This window comes from Neopsephotus bourkii, unplaced genomic scaffold (assembly GCF_033783945.1).
Source record: "Neopsephotus bourkii isolate Nb327-2 ecotype Australia unplaced genomic scaffold, CSIRO-AGI_Nbou_v1 NB_1768, whole genome shotgun sequence".
Taxonomy (NCBI): domain Eukaryota; kingdom Metazoa; phylum Chordata; class Aves; order Psittaciformes; family Psittacidae; genus Neopsephotus; species Neopsephotus bourkii.
In genome coordinates this window covers 12,549,830-12,572,874 of record NW_026902242.1, presented here as the reverse complement: position 1 = coordinate 12,572,874, position 23,045 = coordinate 12,549,830, and the positions used below count along the sequence as shown (strand labels likewise).

The window sequence follows — 23,045 nt, the reverse complement described above, 5'->3', positions numbered from 1 at the left end:
AGTGTGTAGTCTGCCTGGAGCCCGGATCAGGGATATCACCAGGGCGCTCCCCAACCTGGTGCACCCGACAGACTACTACCCGCTGCTGGTCTTCCAGATGGGTGAGGGGGATGTTGCTTCCCGCAGTCTGAGGGAGATGAAGAAAGACTACAGGGCCTTGGGGCGAATGGTGAAAGACTCTGGGGCTCAGGTGATCTTCTCCTCACTCCTTCCATCTTCCATTGATGACGTGGGACGGAATGGGAAAATTCAGTCTATAAACAATTGGCTTCGAGGCTGGTGGTGAAGGCAGGGCTTTGGATTCTTTGATAACGGCTGGTTTTATAGGGCACCAGTCTGGACAATGGCACGTGGGAAAGGTTTATCTCACAGAGGCAAAAGGATGCTGGGGCACGCATTAGCAGGGCTCATTTGGAGAGCTTTAAACTAGATTCGAAGGGGGATGGGGTTGTAGCTGGGTTTGCCTCAGTGGGACAGCACTCCAGAATTGATGAAGACTGGGAGGCCTCCTATAATTCTAGGGTGAAATCGGTGTGCTCAGCTCGCTCCCTGAAATGTCTGTACGCCAATGCGCACAGCATGGGAAATAAGCAGGAGGAGCTAGAAACCTGTGTTGAGTCGGGAGATTATGATCTGGTGGCAATTACAGAGACGTGGTGGGACAGCTCACATGACTGGAATATAGTCATGGAGGGCTATGTCCTTTTCAGGAAAGACAGGCCAGCCAGGTGGGGTGGTGGGGTTGCTCTTTATGTGCGAGAGCAGCTACAATGCGTTGAGTTCTGTCCGGGGACAGATGATGAGCGAGTTGAGAGTCTGTGGGTGAGAATTTAGGGGCAGGCTGGCAGGGGCGATACTGTTGCCACCAGGTCAGGGTGAGGAAGTTGACGAGGCCTTCTACAGGCAGCTGAGAGCGGCCTCACAGTCACAGGCTGTGGTCATTGTGGGGGATTTTAACTTCCCTGATGTTTGCTGGAAGGACTACTCAGCAACCCAGCCACAGTCCAGGAGGTTCCTCCAGTGTATAGATGATAACTTCCTCATGCAAATGGTGGATGAGCCAACCAGGAGAGGTGCGCTGCTGGATCTCATCCTCACTAACAAGGAGGATCTGGTCGAACCAGCGAAGGTTGAGGGCTGCCTTGGTTGCAGCGACCACGAGATGGTGCAATTCAGGATCTTGTGTGGTAGGACCAGTAGCATAGCAAGTAGAATTGCAACCCTGGACTTTAGCAGGGAAAACTTTGGCCTTCTCAAGCAATTGCTAGGGGAAATCCCATGGGCAAGGCTGCTTGAAGGTAAAGGGGCCCAAGATGGTTGGCATTCAAGGACTGCTTTTTCCGAGCTCAAGATCAGAGCATCCCGACACGTAGGAAGTCAAGGAAGAGGGCCAGGAGACCTGCGTGGCTAAACAGGGAATTGCTGGGTATGCTCAAGTGGAAGAGGAGAGTTTACAGGTCATGGAAGGAGGGGCTGGCCACTTGGGAGGAATATAAGGCTGCTGCTAGAGGATGTAGGAAGGCAGCTAGGATGACTAAGGCCTCCGTGGAATTAAAGCTGGCGAGAGGGGTCAAGGACAGCAGAAAGAGCTTTTTCAAATACATGGCAGATAAAACTAGCACCAGAGGCAATGTAGGCCCATTGATGAACGGGATGGGTCCCCTGGTGACAGAGATGGCAGAGTTACTGAATGACTTCTTTGTCTCTGTCTACACTGCTGGAGGCAGTCCTGAAGAGCCCTGTACCTCTGAGACCTCAGATGAAGTCAGGTCAATGGAGCGGTTTGCCTTAGTCGATGAGGAATGGGTTAAAGACCAGTTGAGCAATCTGGATATCCATAAATCCATGGGTCCAGATGGGATGCACCCGCGGGTGCTGAGGGAACTGGCGGAGGTCATTGCTAGACCGCTCTCCATCATCTTTACCAAGTCTTGGGAAACGGGAGAGGTGCCTGAGGACTGGAGGAAAGCAAATGTCACTCCAGTCTTCAAAAAGGGCAAGAAGGAGGATCCGGATAACTATAGACCAGTCAGCCTCACTTCCATTCCTGGGAAAGTGATGGAACACCTTACCCTTGGTGCCATCTTAAAGCATATCAAGGATAAGAGGGTTATGGGGAGCAGTCAACATGGCTCCACCAAGGGGAAGTCATGCTTGACCAATCTCATAGCCTTTTATGAGGAAATAACATGGTGGATGGATGATGACAGAGCAGTGGATGTGGTCTACCTTGACTTCAGCAAAGCGTTTGACACAGTCTCCCACAGCATCCTCGCAGCTAAATTGAGGAAGTGTGGTCTGGATGATCGGGTAGTGAGGTGGACTGTGAACTGGCTGAAGGAGAGAAGCCAGAGAGTTGTAGTCTATGGGGCGGAGTCTAGTTGGAGGCCTGTATCTAGTGGAGTGCCTCAAGAGTCAGTACTGGAACCAGTATTATTTAATATATTCATCAATGATTTAGATGAGGGAATTGAGTGTACTATCAGCAAGTTTGCTGATGACACTAAGCTGGGAGGAGTGGCTGACACGCCAGAAGGCTGTGCTGCCATCCAGAGAGACCTGGACAGGCTGGAGAGTTGGGCGGGGAATAACTTGATGAAATATAACAAGGGAAAGTGTAGAGTCCTGCATCTGGGCAGGAACAACCCCAGGTTCCAGTATAGGTTGGGGAACGACCTGTTAGAGAGCAGTGTAGGGGAGAGGGACCTGGGGGTCCTAGTGGACGACAGGATGACCATGAGCCGACACTGTGCCCTTGTGGCCAAGAAGGCCAATGGCATCCTGGGGTGTATTAGAAGGGGGGTGGTTAGTAGGTCGAGAGAGGTCCTCCTTCCCCTCTACTCTGCCCTGGTGAGACCTCATCTGGAATATTGTGTCCAGTTCTGGGCCCCTCAGTTCAAGAAGGACAGGGACCTGCTGGAGAGAGTCCAGCGCAGGGCAACTAAGATGATTAAGGGAGTGGAGCATCTCCCTTATGAGGAAAGACTGAGGGAGCTGGGTCTCTATAGTTTGGAGAAGAGGAGATTGAGGGGTGACCTTATTAGTGTATATAAATATATAAAGGGGGAGTGTCACGAGGATGGAGCCAGGCTCTTCTCAGTGGCAAACAATGATAGGACAAGAGGTAATGGGTACAAACTGGAACACAAGAGGTTCCACATAAACTTGAGAAGAAACTTCTTCTCAGTGAGGGTGACAGAACACTGGAACAGGCTGCCCAGGGAGGTTGTGGAGTCTCCTTCTCTGGAGACATTCAAAACCCGCCTGGACATGTTCCTTTGTAAATTTATCTAGGTGTTCCTGCTCCGGCAGCAGGATTGGACTAGATGATCTTTTGAGGTCCCTTCCAAACTCTAGCATACTGTGATACTGTGATATGCAACAGCATCACAGAGTAGTATCATAAATTTAATTAATTCAGGACAAGGTGAATATAGCAATATTACATATTAGTAAAATTTTTGAGAATTTCCAAATATTATAAATATATTGATTTATGCTGATTTCCTTTTTAATTTAGGGAAAAAAACCCAACCACCAAACCGAAACAGCCTGTCCCCTCCCCTAAATAAAACTGCTAAGCAATTTCCAAGGACAATGCTTTGGAAAAACACACAAAAACATTTTTGCAATTGTTCTATCACATCTTTTTTCAAATCAAGAACTTAACACTTGATTTTGACTAGGCCTATGCCTTTTTTTTTCTGTCTTCATTCAAGTAAAATTTCCTTATATGTTGTCCTGCTCTCATCCTCAAAAATGAATCACACTCTCTGAAAGAAGGAAAGGAAGGCATCAAAATGGGAGACTGAGACTAGGGCTGGAGAAGGACTTCAGTCAAAGAACAACCACAAGGGCAGGGTAACAGGTGGGAGGAGCTGGAGCAGAACCAGAGAAATGCCTGAGCACAGTGCTCAAAATATATCTTCAACCCCAGGAAACATGGATAGTGAGATTTATAGTAGGGGTTTCTAAGAAATACGTAGAACATAAAGCAAAAATAAGCATTCCACTTACCACCATAATCTGTTGTTATGATGAACTCTTGGCTGACAACCTTTTTTTCAAAGAAATGTATGGCACCAGTGCAGTTGTACTGAGAGTTGGCTGATAAATTATTCAGTTCTTTACAAGACTGATTTAATTCTGTAAAGACTGGTAAACCTATAGACAGAAAAAGAATTTTATCAGTATTTTTCACAACTCCAAGTGTACATTCTAACATTTTAACTGGGATTTGTCTACCACAGTTGTCAATATAATTTTTAATAAACTGTCATAATATTCCAGACAGAAAAGTGTACAACCTAATCCAATGACTAGGGCATGGGTTCTTTTATACTAACTTAGTTTGCACAGATCTTTATTCTTTATCAGCAAAGGTAACATTATCTGACTTTCTAAGAAAACAACTTTTCCACAGAAATCAAAACATTTCATGGGAATCTGGTAGGAACCTGGAGCAGTTTCTTAGCTCTTCAGCTCCCTGAAACAGGAAACCTTCAGGCCCGGACATTCATCACACAGTTTTCTGGGACACGAGGACGTCCAATATTCGTACTTTCCCTACCACATTAGCTGCCCTTGAGCCATTGTCTCCTCCCACTGGCTGGCTCCAGGAGCAGAGAGCCTGGCTTTTGGCCTCCAGGAAGCCGCAGTGCGAGCTGTCGAGGTAGTCTGCAAGGGGTCAGCTCACAGCAGACCCACACATTGCAGGATTTCCAAATTCTCAGTTCCCGGTCAGACCATCAAGCAGGACCCCAAAATTTCCACAAGTCTGCAATTTGTGAAGCTGGCAAACTCAGGAAATGAGCTCTCTGGGTTTGAACTTTCCCCAGATCTGCAGTGTGTGGGGACAGCAGTCCCCAGTCTGGTGATCCCAGAAATTCTGAGCAGTTCTTCCCTCAGACTGGCACTATTAATTTAAATCTGATAGTCTGTCATCAAAAGACATCACTAACATTCTTTTTTAAAATAAATAAACAACATTTGGAATATCTTAGAGAAGTCTTACCTTTGCAGCGAACAGTCACATTAGCTAAGCAGTCAAGTGGCTTTTTCCAGCATAACGTTGCAGATGTGTTGGTTTGATCCTCAACTGTGAAAGGATTCTTAGCAATGTCTGAAAAGGATTAACATTATATGCCACTGTTACACTGATTATATTGAATCTTTAAATAGCAATTTGCTCTTTTATATTTGTTGTCTTGTTCTGCAGTATGAAGATACAATTGGCACAGAATAACATACAAAGAATTTAACATGAAATGGAAAGTAAAAATCATCTTACATGATACAAAGACACTGCTGGCTTTCAAATAATCAATGAAACTTTGCATCCAGTAATCTTTTTGGTGAGCAAAATATCCAGCATAAATAGCAACTTTCAAGTGCTGACTCGTCTTGTTATAGCTAACCATGCTGCATATGGCCAACATAAAGTTCCCTTTTTTCCTTTACAATGAGAAAATGACTTTTTTTTTTTCCATCCTACTTTAAGAAAATACTGAAGGGTTTTAAGCTGCAACTTCAAAATATCTTACAAACCAAGAAAAATATGAAAACCCGTCTGAGTCTCTGAAAAGAGACACAAATCGAGTAAAACACCCAGGAAAGCTGGATGACTGCTTGTCAAAAAAAAAAAAAAAAATCCCCAAAAAACTACCAAACCACTTCTGTACCTACCAGGTGGAACAAAAAGATACATGTCAGCGCAATTTTTAACACTAACTGTGTATCTCATACATCTCTGAAGTTCTATTGTATAGATGCCGGATTCCACACTGAAGTTCTTGTTAGCCTCCAAAATTACATATTCTCTGTTTTTTCTGAGATTTTTCAGTGTAACTTCAGCCATGTTATTCTTGCCTTCTACACTTTTTATGCTGTAGTCAATAGCATCATCTAAAAGATAAAATAGTAAAGAATAATTTTATGACAATTTTTAAGAACCATTTAATGTTTTATGGCACCCCAAGCACCATATGTGTTTTAAGAATAAGGAAATACAACTAAACTATCTGCCTCTTATTCTTTATTTTAACTTTCTACTTATCTTTTACTTTAAAAAACTGTTTTGTCAAAACAGAACATTTCCTTCAGAAAATACTTTCAAGTAATCTTTCAGTTAGAAAAACTAAAAAAATAAGAAGCTGAACATTTCAGAAACAGATTTGCTTGAATTTAAAATGTCCATTCAAAGTGAAATACTTTGTTTTGACACACTGAATCATTTGTTTGAATAGACATTTCAAATTTTCTCACTCAAAGCATTTCATAATAGTAAATAACAGCTAGAATCTATTCCTGAAAATAAGAAAGGAGATGTCTCTAACTCTGAAGACAGAAAAACAAATATCCAAACTTTAGTTTTATTTTAGTTTTGAACTGCAGATTGCAGCATGTGGCTATCAATATTATGGGTAAAAATTTGAGAGAGGAATGAAGGCAGATCTCTTCTGCAGCCCTGATATCAACAGCCTAGTGCAGGGCAATTTAACAGAACTGTAAATGAAGATAAGAAGGCGAGAACTGTTGATAACATTAAACTTACACTTACTGAATTGGAAAACAGATTATAAAATGATCTGAGGTGCTATAATTGATCAGTTTTACTGATCAACTCTTCATATTTTAGTTTACTGATTTGGTCACATTTGAAGACTGAGATAAAATAAGTAGTTTGGTTCTTACCACAAGGTTCATCTGTTGTCACTGGGGGAGCTTCTATAAGAAAAGAAAAGTAAGGTGTAGCTCAGCAGGCTTGGGGGTTTGTTTCCACAGAGCATTAGAGGAGTGTGATTGATACTGCCCAAAACTTCATTCAGTATATTAAATGCAAGTAACTATATTTAGCACTCCACTCACGCTTTAAAAAGCAAAAAAACATCAGCTACATAGAACCCCACTTTTAGTTATTTTAGGCACCACATGTCTTTTATAATTTTACAATGACATAGCTGCCTATAAATCAAACTGGCTACTAATAACATTTCTACATACAAAGTTACAGAAGAATATTCCAAAATCAGACATTCTTATAGTGATATGATGTGATAGTGGTTTCTCAGGACACATATGCTGTGGAACGGCTAACTGAGCAGCATCCAATGTCACTAAAGAAACAAAATTAACCTATGTTTTATACTGTTTGGAAAGAGATTTCTGCAACAGTACAGATAGTTTTACAAATATTTTTACATCAAAATACTCAAAAGAAATTATGAGCTGGTATTTAGAAAATATGTACAGATGCTTGAGCAAAGAACTTCATCCTAAAAGAATTACTGAAAATCTACTAAGGTATGAGTATTACCAAAAGAGACTGATATGGAATTTTTTTCAAAGAAGATTGGCCCTAGATTTGCATTCCTCCAGGCTGGGAGCCATCTGGCTGAGTAGTGCCCCTAAAGAGAGGGTAGACTGAGAGGGTCCAGTGGAGAATTACCAAGATGATTAGGGGCAGAAGACCCACAAGTAAAAGCTAAGTTTAGTCAAAGAGCTGACAGAATGATATAGCTACTTTGAAGGGTAGTTACAAGGGTGGTAAGAGTCTGACTCCTGGTGTACTTTGCTCAAGCACACACATGTATTTTACTGACCTGAGTAATTCCTAACATCCCAACTGCAGTAATAATATGTGTAAATGTCTGCAATATTAGATCCCAAGAAAACGTTAATGCTGAGTGAAACAAAAGGGATGCCACCAGAAAACAGAGAAGCACATAGATCTTGGATGTATTCATACATTTTTACTGTTTGGGCACGTTTCTGTGAATAGCAAGAGAAGTACTGATGCAGTAATTGACAGTTTTACCCTTGTGCTATGCTACTGTGTGGAAATTTTATTTTTCACTTTCTTGACAAGTGGCAAATCTGGTATCTTTAACGCTACTCATAAACTACTACTAAGATTTCTAAAAGTCCTTAAGTTTAATGCAGTTGTATGCCTGATTTGTATGCTTAAATTTGATAAAAACATTCAAAATGAATTCCCTCATTCTAGCACATTTCTGTGCTTGCAGTGACATAATTGTGATAACTGTGTGCAAGTTTGTCACCTATTGTGTAAGTGGGGATGATCCCAGTGTTTGTTGGCATGCTGACTGGTGAGATGGTGCTGTGCAAGGATGCTGAATTGTAATCATCTGTAAGGAAATAAAAAACATATCAGCATTACAAAGTAAAATTCATTATTTTGTATGGCTCTATCATTAGAAATGTCTTATACTACACAGCCCTCCTCTGCTTATTTTTTTCTTTCCCAGGATTTTTGTAGTTTAGAGGAGAGTGCTGAAAGAAAAATCATGTCAATATATCAAATAAACCAGAAAATAATTATTTAAATAGAAGCAATTTTTTTTTAATATACCACCTATTAATAAATTTTGCACTGTATAAGCAGATTTTTTTCTTTATTTAGGCTTAATTCAGATAGAATAAACATAAAAATGGCATTAATAATTGTGAACTGGGAAAAACTGTAACATTTTGCTATATTCTTACAATAAAACACAATTATGAACAGTCCTTGTGCTCTTTCAGGAACAAGCACTTCATCAGTGTTCACTTGCCAGATCACATACGTGGCACGCTATATGACTCACTAGATATCAGTATTTATCTTCCTGCCTATAAATCACTGACGGGTTTCTATATTCTCTTTTAGGTCACTCCTATTGCTCTTGCTTTGACAATGGCCTCATTGACAGCAGCTAGAGTTTTGCTAGTACTGAGACAATGTTGTGGTTTAAACCCAGTCAGCCACAAATCATGCAGTCGCTCTCTCACTCCCCCCCTTCTTTGTCTCCTCCTACTCCCGGAAGGACGGAGAGGAGAACTGAAAAGAATGCAACTTCCACGGGTTGAGATAAGAACACTTTAGTAGCTAAGGTATAACACAAATCACTACTGCTACCACCAATAATAGTAATGATAAAGGAAATAAGGAAAGAGAATACAACACCTCACTACCAGCTGACCGATAACCCACCCCGCCCGACCAAGCACTGACTGATACCTCCTCCAACCCCGCAGTCAACTAGCACTTTTGAGTAACTCTCAGTTACATCCAGGGCATGATGTGCTGTGGTATGGAATACCTCTTTGGTCAGTTTGGGTCAGGTGTCCTGTCTCTGCTTCCTCCCGGCTTCCCCTCCTCCCTGGCAGAGCATGAGGCTCACAAAGTCCTTGGCCAGGCTAAAAATTTGAGCAGTAACTAAAAACATTGGTGTTATCAGCACTGTTCCCAGGCTGAAAGTCAGAAACACAGCACTGCACCAGAAATTAAGAAGGAGAAAAATGACTGCTACTGCTGAACCCAGGACAGATGACTACAAGAACTGGCTATCTGATACCACATCCTGGAAATAATTCTGGTATTGCCAGACTGCAGATACCTTTTCAATTTGACAAACCAAATGCTGGAAAAGGCTTTCCTGAGGCTGAATTACTTAATTTCCCATTACAGTTTAGAGAGCAGTGAGTGGCATCTAAAGGAAGATGTCAAACCTGATGAAGCATTCGGGAAGGCAGTGGGAGCGCGTGTGGTGAGTGAAGTAGTGCTGCTGCGTGGTGGGTTGCTGAGTGCCGTGCCAGGGATGAAGCCTGTGTGCATGGAGAGGTATGTGCTGTCTGCAGGAAAGAAACCTGTGGTGAGAGTTACAGCAGTTTCATTATTGCTTCAGAGGCTTCCTGCATCCTGAAGGACACAAAGCTCCACGCAACACAGGACTGCTGTGCTGGAGCACTCTCATACTGAGGCACTGTGAATCTGTTTGCAAGCAAAGACACAAGCACACCAAATGCTCAGGGTGTTCAGAGGTCCAACAGTTGTCAGCTGAACATTCTACAAGTGTAATCCTTTTTGGCGCTGACTACACCTCTTTCTTGCTGTGTTTTAAAACATACTTGGATTCATGACCCAAAACCAGACTTGTCTGATATTCTCCCCTCTTTCAACAGCACATTTCAACTCATTAGGCTGAATGAAAAGGCATGACATGTTCTGTAAGAGAACTGTGTGCAGCAAAAAGAAAGTAGAAATTATTAATAAAAAACAACAATGCAGTTCTGTCATGTAAATTAAAAGTTTCTTACCAGGCGTAGTCACTGCTGACTCATCTCCTTTAAAAGAGAAAGAGAGAAATTGTAAATTAAACTTTCAAGGAATTAAACACAATCATATGCCAAAAATAAAATAAGAAACATTCCTTCCTCCCAACAATCAGCTGAGTTTTCCCCAGTGAATTACACATTCTTAAGTAATTACATTCTTAAGTAATATTTAGTGGCATGCAGCAACAACCAGACCCCCAAAATATCAAACATATGATATATGTGGACTGATACTGTCCACATTAAAAATCACTTCTTGAGCTATGCGTTCGTGCTGTGAAGCCTGAGGGGTGGAGACAGCATCAGGAAGGCTGTACCTGATGCTAGTTCAGCTGAAACAGGAGAATAGCAGCAATGCCATGGTCCTGAACTCACTGTTACCTTCAGTGGTGCCTGGAGGTGAGAGTGATGTGGAGCGTGCAGGTGGAGGTGACATAAGGAAGGGAAAGCTGGTGTTTGCCAGATTTTCATCTCCTGCTGCATAGTAGGGAAAAAGATACCATCAGGTGAGTAATGTATGAAGACGAGCAGCTCACCGCAAGCAGCTGCTCTCTGAATTATATTTCCCTCTCCAACACTGGCAAAAAAAGAACAAATTTAAAATTCCCCTTCAGTTCCTGTACAGGCTCTGCAATAGATCTGCTTGGATTTATTGAAAGAGTACGGCCTGCAATTAGGTCTGCAAGACCACCTACTCGAAATTCACACAAACTTGTCTAGAATGCCTCTGTGGGGAAGACATTGGATCATTCTTTAGCAATGTGTGGGGCATGCACTAATTTCAGGTGTTTCAAAACACCAGCTGAAAGGTGTGAAGTAATGTACAGTTTGTAAAAAGGCCAGACTGACTGGAGTGTTTTTGTTTTGTGCTTCTGACCCAGGAAATACCCTCTTCCAACAATTACCAGATACTGCTGTGGTGCCTGCATGAATTGCAAGAAAGTGTCACTGTGACAACTCATCATGAAAAGCCTATCTGAGAGCTCAAGGGGAAGGGGGTCCATAAAGAACACATGAACTCATAACAACAGCATGTTATACCCTGAATTCTTTGAATAATGTGTTTTAAATCCCCACCTTTGATTTAATTAAAATAAACCCCTAAATATGTCCTAATCGCATGAACAATATTTTCTGTAATACAATTGACCTCAGACAACAAAAAATGACCAGATTGCTTTCACAGCAATGGAGTTAACAAAGGCACGATAGAAGTAGATGCCAGTTCAGCTGAAACAGGAGAATAGCAGCAATGCCATTGTCCTGAATTCACCGTTACCTTCAGTGGTGTCTGGAGGTGAGAGTGATGTGGAGTGTGCAGGTGGAGGTGACATAAGGAAGGGAAAGCTGGTGTTTGCCAGATTTTCATCTCCTGCTGCATAGTGGGGAAAAGATATCACCAGGTGAGCAATGCATGTAAGTGAGAAGTTCATCTATAGTAGAAAAAGTCCAATGGTTTGTACAGCTTTCTCTGAACCACATTTCCCATGACAGATACTGAAATATTTTCTGAGGATACTGAAATATTTTCATGTTTATTGATGTATTTTGCAATGCCAAAAGCTAGAACTCTCAAAACCTTTTGCATCATCCCACAGCGATGTATACATGTACAAGCAATATCAACAAATAGGGGTGACTTTTTTACTGAATGAAGAATGACTGTTGCTAAGAAGAGGTACCAACATTCTTTTTCAAGAAAAATCCAGCCTGTCTATAATCCTCACTATACAAAAGCTGGAAAGCCAATCCTCAGCACTTCCAAAAGCCATTTGCTTTCCTACTAATAGTTTCTAAGTGGCTGTGCCCTTCCTGGACTATCCTGCTGATATTTAAGAATCTTTCCTAATAACTGCTATCCTCAGGTTATAAATTACCTCCTGACTTGAGCTGGGAGCTATGATTTTTTCACACCTATAAAAACAAGACTCATTTTTACATTCTGTTTTGAAATCTTGACCCAAAGCATTTTGTATTTGTGTAATGTAAAATTTATGCTGCAAGAGAGACAAAAAAAATGGCAATAGCTGCCACCATGAGTTTGTTCTCAGCACTATATCCTTTACTCATTTTGTGGATTAGAATCTTCCACTTTGACATAAAAATCCTGAAATCCACTTTAACATAAGAAACCTTGACAGGCTTGAGAGGTAGACCAGTGCAAACCTCATGAAGTTCAACAAGGCCAAGTACAAGGTCCTGCACCTGGGTCAGAGCAACTCCAAGTACAAATACAGAATGGGCAGAAAATGGATTGAAAGCAACCCTGAGGAGAAAGACTTGGAGGTGTTGGTTCATAAGAACCTGAACATGACCTGCTGCGTGCACTTCCAGCCCAGAAAGGCAACCATATGCTGGGCTCCATCTAAAGGAGTAAGACCAGGAGGTTGAGGGAAGGGATTCTCCCCCTCTGCTCCACTCTGGTGAGACTACACCTGGAGTACTGTTCTCAGCTGTGGGGCCCCGAAAATAAGCTGGACGTGAAGCTGTGGGAGCAAGCCCAGGAAGGCCACGAAGATGATCAGAGGGCTAGAACACCTCTCCTGTGAAGACAGGCTTGGAAAGCTGGGATTGTTCAGCCTGGAGAAGAGAAGGCTCTGGGGAGACTTTAGAGTAGCATCCAGTGCCTAAAGGGGCCCTACAAGAAATCTGGAGAGGGCCCTTTTACAAGGGCGTATAGGAGATAGGACAAGGGGAATGGGTTTAAGCTGACAAAGGGTCAACTTAGATTAGACATTAGGAAGAAGTTCTTTACTGTGAGGGTGATGAGGTACTGGAACAGGTTTTTCCTGAGAAGTTGTGAAAGCGGCACTGTTCAAGTGAACACTGGCAGTGTTCAAGGCCAGGTGGGACGGGGTTTGAAGCAACCTGGTCTAGTGCAAGGTGTCCCTGCCCTTGGCAGGGGGGTGGAAAGAGATGATCTTTATGGTCCCTTCCAACCCAAACCATTCTATGATTCTATGAAATCCATCCCAAAGCAATGCCTCTTCCCTCAAGACATCTAACACAGCCTGCTATGCTTTCATCAAGGAATAAAGCCATTTATTCATACATGCCCTGTTGTAACTGTTCACAAACTTTTATCTGCTTATTTGGCTTTTCCTTTTCTCCCTTTTTCTGCTATTTCTTTCCCACGATGTTTATTTCCTTTTTGTTTTGTTTGGGTTTGGGTTTTTTTTGTTGTCTGGTTAGTTTTGTGGGGGGAGGGGGGAAGCATCTGTGTTTTTCAGATAGTACTTCACTGTTTATAATTTCTCTGTTTCTTGAGCTTCGCTACATGGTACTCTACAAATGTTGTAGCTCTACTCTTTTGAAAATAAACTCCTTCAACCTTTAAAGCAAAAATCCAGGGTTTTGTGAAAAACTGCAGTACTTATGAAGGATACATATTCTGTTGCCCTGTTCATGTGCAAGCACCAAAAACACTTTGCTTATCTGACACAGAAGCTCAACATAGGCAGACCTCCCAGAACTCCAAAGATTTTTCTCCTTATCGATCCAACAATCAGTGCTACATGTGTTGGCTGCTTAATAGTCTCCACGGATTCTGCATCCTGTATGGACAGTTCAGAAGACTAGCAACATCCACTAAAAAAACATGATCAGTGATGACAAAGATACCTGCGGAGAGTAATTTCTTTATGCTCAGAACTTCCATGAAACATGTATAAGCCATATATAAGCCAATGTAAAAAAAATCTAAAATCGGGTAGGTACTTTTCTAGTGAAGAGTTGAATTTGTTGTGGACTGTACATTATTCAAAATCTCTTCCTACAAATTAAAATTTGGAAAAATCCAGAAGTCGGATGTTTTAAAGTATCAAGAGAAGTCAAATGAAGCTCACCTAAAAATAGTAACGCAGAGCTAGCTACTTCATTCTTTATAGAGGTTGGGATTGTGTTGCCTAAAATCTGGTCCATGAGACAAGGATATGGGTCTGCCTATAGTTTGTCTGAAATTGTAAGAAACTTTCAAAATAAAATTGCTCTTAATTGTAAGAATCTAATCTGTAAAAAAAGTAGTAGACTGACAAGAGACTAAATAACACAGGTTTAGAAGCTACCATATTATCAGCTCTAGTATGTTAACTCATTTATATTTTTGTATCTCCATTGAAACACAAGAAAACCTATGCTTTTCAGAGCTACAGAATGTTAACCTAACCTGACAGATGCTGTCAAAATACAAAAATACAGATGATCTTTTGATCTATCAATGTATCTGCAGGATCTGAATAGAACATTTATTACCAGAAATTCTATAATCTGACTATACCTTAAACTGCCAATGAAGTTTAGAAAACATGACATGTATATTCATTCATATTTGCCATGAGACATTAATTTTCACTGTATCTTCATGTTTTTTCTAAAATTCAGCATTTAAAAACTGGTGGTTGGTTGCTCTAAGTTCCATAATATGATTTTTCTTTCTTCAACTGGCTTATCAGTTGAAGAATCAATTATTCCCCCTCCTTCCCAAATTTTACTTTGGTTGTGCACATTAAATACACCTTAAGGCCAAAACTAACTTTCTGTGTGCATCTACACAGATCAACTATCACTCAAATAACTGTCTCCAAGAAAAGAATCAAAGAAGTTGCAGAAAAAGTCCTAAATGAAACTCCACTCAGAGATCAGTGAAACATTTAGAAATATTTTTCAAGCTATTTATTGATCTCTAATGCAAATGTATATTTTATAAAGTAATTTTCTCCATCTTCTTGCTTGTAAAGTCAGGAATAATGCTACTGGCTTAAATATAGCATGAGGTTTATTGCCCACTCATAACAGATGCTGAATTTCAGTCACATCATAGAACTCAAGCTTGGAAATGACCTCAAGAGATCATCTAGTCTGCTTAGCTCAGACCAGCTCAACTAGAGCAGATCACTTAAAACAGTGTGAAAAATAATGGTCCTAGATTGCCTTTTTTCCCTCCAAATGAGCACTGGCATTTTAACAGAATTTTATGGCAGTTTTATGTTCTTCTAAGCATTTTAAAGGTCTCCCCCTGTTTTATGTTTTATTCTATTATATGATTATAGCCATAGAATTGGACACAGTTGAAAAGAATTCAATAGGTGGCACCAGAACACTAAAAAAATCTCAAACAGCAAAGCAGATGCATTTTGCCATATAACCTTCTTGAGAGGTACTGGGTAAATTGAAGGAAAATAAAGAAGAATCCCAACATACCAGACTGGTACTCCAATACTAACTGGCATATTGCTACAATTAATTTATTTTCCCCAAATGTCCCACAGCTAACAAATATGTCTAGGCTAACCTCAGGTTAAAAAAATTAACCTCAAAGTCAAAACTATCTGCTCATGTTTATATTCTAAAACATACCTCTGGAAACTTGAAGGCTGGAATCTAAGAATATCTCTACAATTTAATAAGGATGTCCAACCCCCAAAAAACATGCTGTGTGGTATGAAAACCTGATGATTACAAAACTAAGCAAGTAGGTCTGGGTTTAAACAGTAACTCTCCCAAATCTTTTTACAGATTTTAAACTGCATCCAGCCATAAGACATTTTTCAGATAACAGGCGAAGGATAGCCTGAGATGACCCGCGTGGCAGAATTAAAGTGTACACCAAGTTCCTACTAATGAAGGAACTTTCATAAGTTTCCATTTCCCTTCTCTTGATTTGGCCACCAATTTGCTCCTCCTGACTTACCCGAAAGATTTACAACCCATCAGTAGTATTTGAGTTGATCTGGCTTTAGTCTTGTACCCCGCAAAAAGATTCAACCAGTGCAACTTATGGGCAGATGGGAGCTTAGCTAATCGCTTTCATTCTCTTTCCTCTTTGGCTACCCATTGGCAGACAGAGCGCAGCTGCTCCATGAAAGAAAAGGTTTTCATGGAATGGCAGTTTATCAACAAAATACACCTAAAATTTATGAGCTGACCGCTCTTCCTCCTGAAAGCTCAAAGACATATGGGTCCTGGAACTACTCTATTTTGAAGAAACCTTTCAACGTTCAATGAGAAGAGTAAATTTAAAAAGTGGGAAAAAACTAGGCCACAAAAAAAGCCAAATACTTCAAACCTTAAGGACAGCAGGCTGTCCAGGCCACATTTGGAGGTGCAGGAGCTGCTATATCACTGCTGTAGTAGTACTGCACTTGCAGAGGTGAACTATGATAACACCCATATGCAAGAAGTTAACTGCTCACTGCTTGTCCTCTAACAAAAGGTAGGCTAAGGTGAAAAACTCAACAGAAGATAGCTCAGACCTAGAATATGTTAAAAGACACTGTGTTCCAAGGAAGCCCGGGGTCTGATACGCTCAAGCAGAAGGAAGCACCAACACAGATTTCCTGTGTGCATGTCTTATTAAAGGAAACTCCAGCTGATAAAATGAAGGTGGTGTTGAATCTGGATTAAAAGCCTAAAAACATTACCATGTTTATACAAGCAAAAATACATTAGCTGGTGACAGGGAACATGCCTTTTGACTCCATTCCACTGCTTAATTTGCACAGTGGGTTAAATGGACCCTGTTTCGTATTTCCTGCTGGGCTGCACAGGCAACTGCATTTGCATGCTAGAAGCTCAGGCTGTCCCCTCTGAGCACAGTAGTGCTGCAGCATTGCATTTCTCAGTGCAAACACAGCATAGAGAAACGTGGGAAGGAGGATGCCTTTTCGCTAGTCATGCATTTGGCGTTTTATCTAGAGTGGTACATACCAGCTGGCTCTTCACATCCAGCTGCACTCTGAGTGGGTTTGCCAGACCTGGGAAGTGGTCAGAGGAAGTAATCCTTCCTCGCAGTCTTGTGTCTGCAGAACCAGTGGCAGCTGGGGTTTTCTGCCAGGAGAAATGCTTAGGGATTCTGCAGAAGTGCTGCCCTTTTCCCAGGATCTCTTCACCCTTCAGCATATTGGACAGACCCCAATGACCCCCACTGAGCAGCACTTTACACAAAGTAGCTAGTGTAGGTCCAGATTCTGTCTTCCCTCTTTTTTCAGCTGAATAGCACTGCTCCAGCAAGGTCAGGGCTCTTCACATCTGCACAGAAAGCAACAGGATGTGGTCTACTTGTTCAGATAGAGTGAAGCTCTTTGAGGGGGTCTTCTTGCCAACAGCACAGACATTAGTCAGCTCCACTGCAAGCCAATACTAAATTGCAGAAAAAGAACAGCTCCTGGTGGGAGGTGAAGGGTGAGTAAGGCAAAGAGCCTTACAAAATGCTGCCAGCCACCCTGCTTTGATTTATTTTTAAACTTCAAGTAGGATGGGATGTAATTCACACTTACTTTAAGGCTCCCTTGTGCTGCCAGAACTAGCTAAAGAGACAAAATAAATGAATATCAGGGACAGAGATGTTACTGCTTACTTTTTGCTGCTAACGTGAAATAAAGAGATCCATTCCTGCTTCACAAATAAATCTGGCCAGACCTATGAATAGACTAGCAAACACCTAAACATCTGAGTAATTCTACACCACAGAGGACCCCTCAAATTTTATAGGTAGGATCATGTATGCTGTAGTGCTTTCATAATCACAGAGTGCAGAATTGCACTTAATTCTTTATCACCAATTCTGGGGAAGAAAAAAAACAAAACAAAACTGGTCCCAGTTTCTCGAAAAATTGCTGCTTTTTGAAAATTGATTAAAAGAACACCATATAGAGGTCACATTAAAGATGTGTGAAACTTTTCATGCTCTGAGTCAAAAAGGAAATTACTCATTTGACTTGAACATGTAGAAACTTCTCAGATAACTGGGACACTTCCGAGGGTCCTAACAGAAACAATGCCTATGCTTTTGGTCACTGAAGATGCAGGCATGAGATCACTTCAAAGTAATCCATATTCTAATTGGTAAAATTTTCATAGCCCTACAGCAGTCATAGGAAAACTATACATTTACAGTAGCTGTGAATTAAAATGGAAAAAATATTACAATTTCTGTTCCCACAGACAATAGTTACAATACTTTTCACCAGAAATTAGGGATAAAAATGTGAAACTGTAAATTCTAATTTAACAGAAAATTTAAAATGTTGTGATTAAGAAATGCCAATTGTTTCCTTTTGGCATCAGGATGTAACATTCATTCTAACTCTAAGCATGTAATTAAATCAGTTTCCCTTTTGAATGTCTTCAAATATTACCTTTTATAAATATTCATTTTATACGAACTGCATCAAAAGGAGCGTGACCAGCAGGTCGAAGGAGGTGATCCTGCCCCTTTATTCTGCTCTCGTGAGACCTCACTTGGAGTACTGTGTACAGTTCTGGTGTCCTCAACATAAAAAGGACATGGAACTGTTGGAACAAGTCCAGAGGAGGGCCACTAGAATGATCAGGGGACTGGAGCACCTCCCATATGAAGATCGGCTGAGAAAGTTGGGGCTGTTCAGCCTGGAGAAGAGAAGGCTGCGTGGAGACCTCATAGCAGCCTTCCAGTATCTGAAGGGGGCCTATAGGGATGCTGGGGAGGGACTCTTCATTAGAGACTGTAGTGATATGACAAGAGGTAATGGGTTAAAACTTAAACAGGGGAAGTTTTAGATTGGATATAAGGAGGAAATTCTTTCCTGTTAGGGTGGTGAGGCACTGGAATAGGTTGCCCAGGGAGGTTGTGAATGCTCCATCCCTGGCAGTGTTCAAGGCCAGGTTGGTCAAGGCCTTGGGTAATATGGTTTAGAGCGAGGTGTCCCTGCCCATGGCAGAGGGGTTGGAACTTGATGATCTTAAGGTCCTTTCCAACCCTAACTATTCTATGATTCTATAATAATTGCACCCCTCTTTCCCCCTCACCACCCCACCCCCAACACAGTGCAATCATCACCTAAAAGTCTGATTCTTTTACTCTTCTTACCTATATCTGGGGAGCCAAAGGCTTCTTCATTCCTAAAACTCATAGCAGTGTTCAAACCTGAATTGCATTATGGAAGGCCTAGTCTTCCTGTAAATCACATCTTGGGAATTAGTATAGATCCATACTATAGCTAAATATAAGATGTGATATTCTTTTCTTGTAATGAAATTTATGCTTGACATTTATGCTTGTCCTTGGTTCCCAACATCTCTGACCCTCTGCTTGCTGTCTGGCTTCCAGGGCAGGAGTTGTGTCTCTCCTGAACTTCAGCGTCAACTATAAGCATTAAGCAGCATTTACACACAGGATAAGGTAAAAAAAAAAAAAAAAATCAAATTAACCAGCAGTTAAGTACAAGGGCAGCAGCCAGAAGAAAGAGATGGAATTAAGAAGAATCTATAGCTGGCAGATACAAGGAGGAACATAATGTTGCAGCCTCAGGAAAGAAGAGGAAATACAACACCAAAGTTTGTCAACAATCATCAGTTAAAACAATGTTCATCAGCTAAAACAACAAACAAGCATAACTTGTGCTAACACACAGACCTTGTCTTAAGGAAAAAACAACAAAAAAAGTCACAAGGAAAATATACTGATTTTTTTTTCTTACCTAACATAAAATCAAATTAAACATTTCTGACCATTTAGAAAAAGGAATTTTCTGATTCTGATCAGAGAAAATAAATTTAAGAGTTTAATTTTTCCAGAGAAAAATAAAATCACACAGAAAAACAGAAATTCCCCTCAGGAAATATTAATTACATGGAAGCAACATTTGTTACCAACGATATCTAGGACTTCTCAAAACCATAAACGTGAAGTAGGAAAAACACTAAAAGCAGCAATTCAAATACTTTTTGGTGTGTACACAGCTCTTGCAAACTTAAAATAAATATCGAGGAATACTGTGTATTTAGCAGGCAGAGGACAGCTTTTCTATCAATCACTCTGCACTTTAAATGAGTCTTCATAGGGGGACTTTAACTACACTAACCCACTTGTACAACCACAGCTAATGACGCCTTTGCTGCTCTGTGGTTTCTCTCATGCTGTTTACTTCTGTTTTTCTTCTACAGAACCCTACTCAAAAGGAAGAGGGTGCAGCATACTGTGGTTTAGAGCTTAAGTGCTTCCAAATGGTGAAACTGAGTTACCATAGCACCCACATGCTCAAGCAATCGGACCTATCTTAGTGCTAAACCACAGCTTCTCTGGTGCAGTCATGAAATTTCCCTATTAAACATCTTTTCACCAAATTTGCATTTGTAATTATTTTTACTTGTACAGGTCCCTTAATATGATACAGTGGGGGTGGCAATCTTTGGGATACAGTCCAGGCTGCTTTGCAGGGAGCACCAGTCACCATGCAAATTGTCTGTAAGTGTGGAGAACATCAAACCCTGATGTAACAGTTACTTCAACTGTGAAATACTGGCTACTATCCACAGTCATTAAGAAACACCTATACATGAGGAATGGAAGATCAGCTGTGACATTTGCTTGGCAATTTTGTGCTACATGCAAAAGAGTACCTGTGTTAATGTTTGTTTTGCCTTCTGTATATTTTCAGTATTTGTGCATGTATAAAGTCAGGAGCCAGACTCACACTGATGCCATGCTGAACTTGTCCATTGTCAAGGGCCAGTTGCTAACTTTACCTATGACTTTTCTAGCCCCCCTGTAACTTCCTTCTCCTTTCTTTCCCACATCTGTCATGAGCAGAAAGAAACACTTTGTCCATATTGCTCTGCTTCATGATACTGACAGGCATATTCTGGATTTGCTGAATGCATATTGTTTGTGGCAAGCAGAAGGAGGAAAGAACATGCAACTATTACATTATCCTCTCAAGTCCTACTCCCATGTTTTGGCAATTGTCAACTCCAGTAGTCCTGGGGACCTATCAAGCACAGCTGGGGCATCTCAGTTCTCAAGAGTTTTGATCAGAAAAGGAGGGCCTGCAGCCAAGGACTGACTGGCTGTTGCTGAGGGTGTGAGGTAGGGGCAAACTTCTTCATCTCAGGCTATTGGACCACGGTTTAGTTACACATCTGACTTGCTTTTCCTTCCTGACCGCACATTACTTTTTACCTAGTTTTGCCAGAAATAGCAAATGGTCCTTTGCTCTGCAAAGAAACTACTTGGAAATATTTCTCTAAACTGCCTTTAATCAGCTGAAATGTCAAACCATAAACAATTTAATACTGTATGTTTAGCAGCATTTTAGCCACTGATAATATGAAGCCTGAAATCAGGCATATCTTATGTTTGGTAGAAATCTATTAGCATGAAGTCCATGGATCAACAGCTCTGTACCTGCTGGGAGCATTCTTTTAGTGGGGACTCTAATCAGTGATTTTCAAAAAGATGCAGTCAGTGATTTTTAAAAAGAAATGAACATTTCTGTCAATAATTAACATCTGTCTGTGAGCTTTTCCTTTCTGTAATAAGACTTTTCTCTGATCTGTTGCTCTGCTAAAGACCCAAACAAAAGTAGCAAATTGGCCTGTGGGAGCTGAGTGAGAAGCGCAGATGACACAGATAAATAGGTTGATATTCAGGTCCTCTGAACATCTATGTTTCCAACTGACATCACCTGGATTTACAAATACTTAGCTTTCCTACAAAATAAGATCAAAGCACAATCAAAAATGGAAAGAAAACACACAGGTTCTGGAAAAAAAAAGATCATAACATTTCCTTTAATTTACTTTTCTGTAACCTTAGATACACGTATTCTGAGCTGGTAAGGGGTTTTAGATAGAAGTTTTATTTTCACAGTGAGATTGCTTCCTCTTCATTTAATTATATTTATAATGCAAAAATATCAGTTTTCCTCACTCCCAACCATAACTCCTAGGTGCTATATTCTATGCATGCTGTATAAAGCACAACAATCCATCAGAGAGCAATGCTCAATACTGCTGCAAAGGTGTAGTGGGGTGTTCCTAGGGGCTACTCTGATACTCTGTCAGCACCTGCCTATTGTAACCCTCGGCAGTAGGGGCAGACAGCAGCTCAGAGCCCCACAAGTCCTTCCACAGTCGCAGAATACCTCTGGTTTAGTAACACAGACTGTTCCCACAGGACAGTTCTTCCCCTCACAGGGTGAAACTCCCACTAATTCAGTATTGCTGCAAAAATCAGAGAGTACCCTGAATACAAAATTCCTCGCACATGCAGGAGGTGTCAAGTGGCTCATAGGAGTGGTGCTCTGAGCCTGAAGTGATGTTTGCTGCTACTGAAGCATCCCTACTACAGGCTGAGGCTGAGGAGAGTCAGCTACTGTCTTTGAAGAGAACAGATCCTGTGGCTCAGATGAGCACACTGGAGTCAGAGTGAGGATCTGACTTTATCTACTCACAAGAATGACATGACTGTTTCATTGATTTCTCTGATGGTTGTGCAATTCAGGCTTAAAGAAAACTAGCTGCTTTATTCTGCAGCAGAGTTACGTACATGTCATTGCTCTGTACCTCCAGTGCACAGCACTGGGTTTTACTATGCTGTTACTTTGCCTGCACAACCCCAGCCTTTGAAAGACTCTTTACAGCAGGAAGGCACAAATCAGAATAAAGATATGGCACAAAAGTTTCACTTTGCACTGAACTGTCATTTGTATTTCTACAGCTTCTTGCTCCAAGCTTAACAGGACTCTCAGCAGTCCCTGTGCTCCATGCGCCAAAGTTGCAGCCTGACATCTCCAAGGAGCAATGCTCTAAACTATCCTGCTAGCCTCAGTCATCTCCTATGACCGGATTTCTTCTAGCATGAAGAGAAGATCCTAACCAGCCCTGGCTGACAGACATCTAGCTTCTGTTTCTTAAAAAGACAGAGAGTACAGAGGATAAAAAACCCACACGGCTCAGTGGAGAACTGCTCCCATATCAATTCTGCCTGCTGGGCACTTCCTCACCCTCCCGGGGCTGTCAGCTGCAGCCAGCAAACCCTCTGTGTTTCAAGGGAGAGTGATTTTACTTGGTTACTGTCCTGACTTTTTCCCTCCAGACATTCAGGCCAGAAATAATCAGAACTTAATATCATCCACCAAATATTTTACTGAACAACATTTTTGTTGTTCATG

General features: G+C 41.2%; 1 protein-coding gene across 11 annotated transcripts in view; it reads right to left on the bottom strand.

The window, feature by feature from the left end:
* Positions 1-23,045, bottom strand: part of PTPRC (protein tyrosine phosphatase receptor type C) — a 74,067-nt gene that overhangs the window by 20,972 nt on the left and 30,050 nt on the right. For 3 of the 11 annotated variants that reach the window (XM_061378952.1, XM_061378954.1, XM_061378951.1), the window contains 7 exons: positions 10,099-10,125; positions 9,511-9,633; positions 8,061-8,147; positions 6,694-6,726; positions 5,686-5,904; positions 5,015-5,122; positions 4,018-4,164 (listed from right to left, as the gene is read on the bottom strand). In XM_061378952.1, the coding sequence (XP_061234936.1) occupies positions 4,018-4,164; positions 5,015-5,122; positions 5,686-5,904; positions 6,694-6,726; positions 8,061-8,147; positions 9,511-9,633; positions 10,099-10,125 (744 nt within the window). Of the gene's footprint in view, positions 1-4,017; positions 4,165-5,014; positions 5,123-5,685; positions 5,905-6,693; positions 6,727-8,060; positions 8,148-9,510; positions 9,634-10,098; positions 10,126-10,497; positions 10,594-11,395; positions 11,492-23,045 lie in introns of all 11 variants that reach the window. The other 8 variants (XM_061378956.1, XM_061378955.1, XM_061378959.1 and 5 more) reach the window with 6 other exon arrangements.